The sequence below is a fragment of the Hyperolius riggenbachi genome, chromosome 9 (assembly GCF_040937935.1).
Source record: "Hyperolius riggenbachi isolate aHypRig1 chromosome 9, aHypRig1.pri, whole genome shotgun sequence".
Taxonomy (NCBI): Eukaryota; Metazoa; Chordata; class Amphibia; order Anura; family Hyperoliidae; genus Hyperolius; species Hyperolius riggenbachi.
This window is the reverse complement of record NC_090654.1, coordinates 202,646,547-202,653,908: the sequence shown is the minus strand read 5'-3', so window position 1 is coordinate 202,653,908 and position 7,362 is coordinate 202,646,547. Positions and strand designations below refer to the sequence as shown.

The following is a 7,362-nucleotide window of genomic DNA, read 5'->3' as shown; positions in this document are numbered from 1 at the left end:
GCAGCATCCATGTAATGGGCCGAAAGGAAGCCCGGCTCCTGCACTACACACAGTCTGAACCAGAGGGTGCAGGGTTTTGAATGGAATGTATGAATCCCAAATACTGCTGGGATAGAAAGATATGACAAAGGGTTTTGTAACATTTCCCAAATAGTTCATATGAACAGATCCCTCAGAAGCCACTTCTCTGATTCTCACAGCTCTTGGTCTTTTAAAATCTGAAGCAGCTTTCTTTAACTATTCCATGACAAAATAGCTTTGCTGCTACCCTTATTGCAAAATGAATATGCTGCAATGGGCATGGGTGCTGTGACCTTTGGACTAGCTTTTAAGGGTTTTTTTCTCTGTAGAGAATAGAAGATCGTTGTATAGAGATAATGAATGGCCTCTGGTGACTGCGTTCTGACACCGCTGTGTGACCACACAGTTACCAGAAGCAGCGTTAGCGCCACATACAACGCATCATGAGATGGCTGTAACTAAGGCAGCATCCGGTGAGTGCAGCAAATCTCGAATGCAGCATGTTCATTTTAGGAAGGATATCTGAGCATGAAAAGCTGATGACCTGTAGCTCTGTGTTGGTGCACCTGCTAACACCAGGACAGTGGGGAAAAATCTGAGAGGTATTATTCACTGTTAATGTATTATAAATGAATTGAAACTAGTGACATGCAAGGAAAATAATGAGACGGGAGACAGTGATGGTACATGATGAACAAAGCACATTTATAATGATATGAGTAAATATATTCGCATCATCGGCTAACCACTAGTTACACTGTATTGTCATAAAAACTTACAGAGCTACAGAGACTATAACGATAAATAACCATTACCAATTAAAACACAGTTTGTATGACAGCTTTGCTCTTTCCATTTTTAAAAACAAGCAATATCATTCCTTTTTTTTTAATATATATCAGTTTTCTCTTCTTGAAAATGTTTTTTTTTCTTTCTTTAATCAAAGAGAAAGTGAATATGGAAGGAAAGAAAGAAGAAAAGAGATTGACTTGATCATCAGATTGGAATGGCTGGTTCCCCCCAAACTCGAGGGGCCTGTAATGCATATTGTGGATCCACCGCCATGCTTCACAGGCCTCTCAGAAGTTTGGTGGGATTTATAACAGTGAACAGAAACTGTACAAGAGTAAGGGAGGAAAGTAGTGGGTGAAGGAACTAACAGGTAGGAGGTCTTAAATCAATATTCCGGTCTTCAGCATCCGCTAAACACGGGACACCGTTGACTCAAACTATTATAGTGACACAGGTAATTTTTTTTGAAGTTCATTGAACTAAAAATGAAAAACAAATGAAAAGGAACAGAAAAAAAAAGGAAACAAAAGGTCACAGTTCAGAAAGAGAGATGCTGGACGAGAAGCCAGACGAGAGGACATCACAATCATTGTTCAGTTATCGGTTGCACAGGAGGAGCAGCGGAAAATGTCACTGAGTTGGTTATGATGGACGTTATCAATGAATTGAAGTTGAGATGGAAGGTAAACTGTTGTTTGGGAATTTTTCAGCCTGATGATCCAGAGGTAGCCAGCATTTAAATTTTTTTTCTTTTTTTTTTAGTATTATTATTTACTATTTTAATTACTTTCTTTGTCCATTGATTTTGTTTTTTTTTTTATTGTTTTACGACTGCATGCATAGCATGAGAAGATGCTGGGTTTATGAACAGCCACGTTTTCAGTGGCTTGAGGTGGCCCAAATGCAGAGGTTAACATAATGATCTGGCTAGTTGGCACTCAGAAACATGGAGGAGGTGACAAGTTGGAAAACAAAAAAGGCTTATTCTAGAAAACAAAACCAATAAAAATGGCCCTTGGAGGAACCTGCGCTGCGACAGGTAGACACACGCCGGAAATGAACACTATCTCAGCTAAACGAGCATGCAGGGAAGTACTGACTGAAGCCGACATAAAGATGCCCCACGGAAAAAGAACATGCAGGTAAACAACTATCGGAGCCTGAGGCGGCTGTTTTAGCCTTGCCCCGGAGGGATCAAAAACAGCTAAAAATCACAGATACTGTTCACAGTAAAATCTACATTGACAACACTAAGAGATCGCTAGTGTTAAAATTATACACAATCAGAAGCGTTTTAAAAGGCAACGCCCTCGCTAAGTCGTTGCAGATAATGAAACCTCATCAGCTAACAGTTGGCACTTTAATCTGTTGTGTGTGTGCGTGATTTGGCCTAGAAAAAACTCCAATACGCTCACAGCACAGCACTATGTCTAAAAGGGGAGAGGATGTTCATGGATCAACTGGTGCATGGCTGGCCAGGGACTAGGGAGTCTACTTAAAGCCCCAGTCCTACAAACCCCACATATAAACTACTAACATTAAAGGAAAAACAATGTGTCTTGATCGTATCTTACTTTGGAGAAAAACAAACATGCTGGAGGTTGTGCGTAAGTGAGGAATGCCTTCTGAGTAACAGGTGTACTGCATCAGCCCCGCACAATGGCAATTCTCAGGTTAACAAGAACTACCATCGTGAAATGTTACTGAACGAGGGACACTGTTGTCTCTCCAGAGTAGGATTGGAAACAAGGTCATCTAGGGGAGGAAAGAAAGTGTGGCTGATTTATAAAGCAATTAAAAACAAGATGGGGGTGAGAGACTGGGGATTTAAAAGGATTTCAGCATGAAGGGGCAGGAGGGGGGGAACCCAATGAAGAAGGAAAACAGACACAGCTCTTGTCAAAACCAAACATCACCCGTCAGAAGAGGTAAATCTGATGGGATTCATGAGCCATAAATGATAGAAATGGAACCTGGCCAGCCGGAATATTCACCGCCATACAGGTTGTTATGAAGACACTGATCTGTAAACTTATCAAAAAAGGTTATTTTTTTCCACAGTTTTAACCATTTTAATATATATTTTACAGTGCTTTTTTGCAACTATATTGCTTTTAGATAATATATATATATATATCTCTTTTATGTTTTAATTTAAAACTATTTTTTTCTTTTTTTTATTCCAAAACTTGTTTCTCTCACACCCTGCCACACCAGGGCAGGAAGCATGAGTGAAATTGGACAGTGCTTTTGATTTTCTTTACTCCCTTTTTTGTATTATAGGTAACTCACCCACCCAACCCTCCTGCTGTTTTCCAGCAAAACAGTAGTTCAGTTACGTCGCTGAGGACTAATACTGATTACCTTGTGGTTCTGAAGGGACCAGCAACACGTGGCTCTGCAGTGCATTACTGGACACATCAGTCCTCACAGAGATTAAAATTAATGCGTCACTTCTTGTTTACATTCAGTTCATTTTCGACTACAACAATGCTGGTAAAATGGCAGGCTTCAAAATCTTTTTTTGTGTTTTTTTTTGTGTTTTTTTTTTTTTAACTTTCTGACGCGTAAACAATAAAACCTCAACGAGAGAGAGAGATAACCTGTCGAAATCCTTCAAATAAAAATTAAAAAACTTAAAAAAATAAAAAACACTAAAAAAATTCCCTCTCTAAAACATCCGCAGTACATGTATTATTTACAGATGCGCTTTGTCAACACTGTTGCGTTCATTTGCATAATTATATATTAATAACCCGACGCGCACACTTCCCCTGCCAATAACAAAAACAAAAAAAGAATATTCAAATAAAAAATAAAATATAAATCGCTCCTGCAAAATACAGTACATCCATGAAAAGAAGAAGGGGGTTGGGAAGGGGAACAATTAAGTTAACATCCAGGGAACGGAAGGACAGGAGGGCATTTAACCAACTTTCTGTGGGTTGGCCGCCCGGACACCTTGCTCGTAAGTGACTCGTTGCGTTATTAGATACTGGGCAGCTTGCGTGGCGGCTGGTGTGCCTGTTATGGTTACCTTCCGGTTTCTGGTGCCAGGGACAAACTCCCCTTTTTTAGAGATCTGTATCCTTGCTCCAGTCAACTCCTGATATTCCACCAATGTCTTTCCCCCTTTGCCTAGTATGGCACCTACCAGATTTTCTGGCACAGCTATTTCTACCACGTCCTTGGAGCCGTCCGTTGACTTCTCAGTGCCCAAAATAGCACTAGCAGCTAAAGGGGAAGCTGCCCCAAAATATCCATTAGTAGCTGCAGTGGCAGCAGCCAAGCTTCCTAGTGCAAACGTCCCAGCCGCTCCTCCTGCAGTGCCACCACCCCCAGTTGCTTCGCTAGCATATGTAGCCAGCAAATTGGCTGCTGCAGCTGCGGCTGGGTTGGCGCTTGCAGCAGCAGCTGCTAGTGCTCCTGTGGCTGCTGCTTGACTCAGTCCCAAACCTAGGGTATTGAGGTTGTAACCATAACTGGCCAAAGTGTTGAGTGCAGACGTAATAGCGACTAGATCATTGCCAGTGAAACCAGAGAGGACAGCAGGGAAGGCTGCCACCCCAGCAAGATTAGCATGTCCTAGGAGCCCTGCAGCGGCAGCAGCAGTGGGTAGAACTTCAGCAGTGTTGGCATAAGGTGATCCTGTTGGATTGGAGTTAGCTACAGGTCCTGTAACATTGGCATAGCTGATGTTCAAACAGCTACCGCTCTGTGGATCTTCCTGGATCTTCTGCACTATCAGCTCTACTGCTTTGCGATTTTGCTCTGGCTCTCCACTTACAGTCACCACTCGCTCCTGTAGATTAATGCCATCTGGTTTCTGGGAAAGTTGAACCCATGCACCAGACTGTTCCATTACCGCCTTCACAGTGGCACCACCCTTCCCGATGATCAGACCTGCAGTGCTGTTTGGAACGATGATCTTCACCTATGGTCAAAATAGCATGAAGAAGAAACCAAAAAAAAAAGAAAGAGAAAGACAGATGCAAATCACATGAAAAATAAACGCAGGTATCAATGTCATGCTTGTGGTTGACAATGGGAAATAACTAAGCAAATTAAATAATAGCAATGATGGAATTATACTTTCAATATATAATTTAAGCTTGATGTAGTGCTTCTGTTTGCTGAGGGAAAATAACTGAAAAACATACATAACTGCAATAGGAGGACAATACTTTGGACTTCTACATTTTGCCTTTGGTCTTTGAAGGGGCACTATGGCAAAAAATGGTAACATTTAAAATATGTGCAAACATAGACAAAAAAGAAGCACATTTTTTCCAGAGTAAAATGAACCATAAATTACTTTTCTCTTAAGTTGCTGTCACTTAGAGTAGGTAGTAGAAATCTGACAGAAGCGACAGGTTTTGGACTAGTCCATCTCTTCATAGGGGATTCTCAGCATGGCCTTTGTTGTTTATAAAGATATTCCCGAAAAAGGTTTTACAGGGACTCCGAGCTCTAAAAATAATCGAAATTGGTACTTACCTGGGGCTTTCTGCAGCCCACCGTAGGTCGGGAGATCCCACGGCGGCGTTCTGGCTCCTCTCCCAGTCAGATGGCTGGGGACACCAGGCCCGAGTGTCGGGCCCTCTCTTCCTGGAAGATGATGTTAGTCGTCATCACGCTGGCCGCCTCGTGTCATTACGGCGCCTGGAGTGACTGTACTGTGCATGCACAGTCACGCCGGCCGCCGTGATGACATGGGCTGCAGAAAGCCCCAGGTAAGTACCAATTTTGATTATTTTCAGAGGTCAGGGTCCCTTTAAACCATGATGCTGGCCAGCTTCCCTGCTCACTACACAGTTTTTTGGCAGTTGGACTGAGCAACTGCCATTCACTAAGTGCTTTTAAAAATAAATAAATCCCTGAGAATCCCCTATGTAGAGATGGACTAGTCCAAAACCTGTCGCTTCTGTCAGATTTCTACTGCCTACTGTAAGTGACAGCAACATAGGAGAAAAGGAATTTATGGCTCATTTTACTCTGGAAAAAACATACTTCTAATTTGTATAGGTTTGCACTTATTTTAAAATGTTTCGCCATAGTGCCCCTTTAAGGGCCAGAAGGATGTTTCGGTTAATGGACCACTATCGCGAAAAACTGCAAAATTTTAAATAAATGTAAATACATAGAAATAAGAAGTACATTTCTTGAAGAGTAAAATGAGCCATACATTTCTCCTATGTTGCTGTCACTTACAGCAAGTAGTAGAAACCTGACATTACTGTTTCGGGCTAGTCCATCTCTCCATTGGGGATTCTTAGCATGGCCTTTTATTCTTTATAAAGACACTGTCTGAAAAAGATTTATACAAAGATGATGGCCAGCCTCCCTCCTCACCGTACACTTCTTTGGCAGTTGGATGGAGCAACTGCCATTCACTAAGTGCTTTTGAAAATAAAGAAAACCCTGAGAACCTCCCATGAGGAGATGCAGTAACCCAAAACCCATTGGTAATGTCAGATTTCTACTACCTACTGTAAGTGACAGTAACATAGGAGAAAAGTAATTTATGTCACATTTTACTCTGGGAAAAATATACTTCTTATTTGTATATGTTTACATGTATTTTACATTTTAAGATTTTCGCAATAGTGGTCCTTTAAGCTACAGCATTCCCAGACCAACAGGTCATTTTTTAAAACTGCTGGAAAGAAATGCAGTGACCCAATCTAATATTTGCAAAACAAAACAATTTTTCTATGTAACCTTAAAGCAATAAACATCAATTTGAACTTTTCATATTTATATAATTTTTGCTTAACCCCACTATACAACCTTTGTTCCAGTGTCATTTGATATAAATGGTTAAATCATTTTTTGGATGACGTACCAATACCAAGTTACAGAAATGCATATGTATTTATCAATAATTATTCTATTTTTAACTAAAAAGGGATAGCAAGAGTTTGATTCATTGCTTGTTTTTCAGCAATCTAGATGGACAAAAGGAAGCTTAGCCTAAAATAACAATTCTGCATGTAAAATGTCCCAGTCATTGAAAAATAGAATCCATAATATTGTTCATGATGAAGCTTAAAGAGACTCAGAGCTGAGTCATACTGCCATTTTTTTTACTTACCCGGGGCTTCCTCCAGCCCCATAAGCATGCATTTTTCCCTCGCCATCCTCCTCAGCTCCTCCGTTAACCCGCAATCTTCTCCGGTAAGTGGCTCAGTGGAGTTGCGGGGGTGCCTTCTGTGCATGTGAGGACCTTCTGCGCAAGTGCAGAAGGCCCTGGCTGATGTCACGCAGTAAGACTGAGCCTGACTGAGCCGAGTACTGGGGGTTGACTGCGGGAGAATAGAGAACTGCGGGAGGACAGTGAGGGACACATCCATGCTTATGGGGCTGGAGGAAGCCCCGGGTAAGTAAAAACGGCAGTATGATTCATCTCTGAGTTTCTTTAAAGAGGAACTTCAGCCTAAACAAACATACTGTCATTAAGTTACATTAGCTATGTTAATTAAAATAGATAGGTAATAGAATCTCTTAAAGCGGACTCAAACCAAACATTTTTTTAATTAAAAATATTTA

At 41.2% G+C, this 7,362-nt stretch overlaps 1 protein-coding gene across 4 annotated transcripts in view; it reads right to left on the bottom strand.

Moving 5' to 3' along the window:
• Positions 1–705: 705 nt before the first annotated feature.
• Positions 706–7,362, bottom strand: part of NOVA1 (NOVA alternative splicing regulator 1) — a 153,272-nt gene continuing 146,615 nt past the window's right edge. For all 4 annotated transcript variants that reach the window (XM_068253890.1, XM_068253888.1, XM_068253891.1 and 1 more), the window contains one exon: positions 706–4,747. In XM_068253890.1, the coding sequence (XP_068109991.1) occupies positions 3,740–4,747 (1,008 nt within the window). In that variant the 3' untranslated portion in view covers positions 706–3,739. The remainder of the gene's footprint in view (positions 4,748–7,362) is intronic.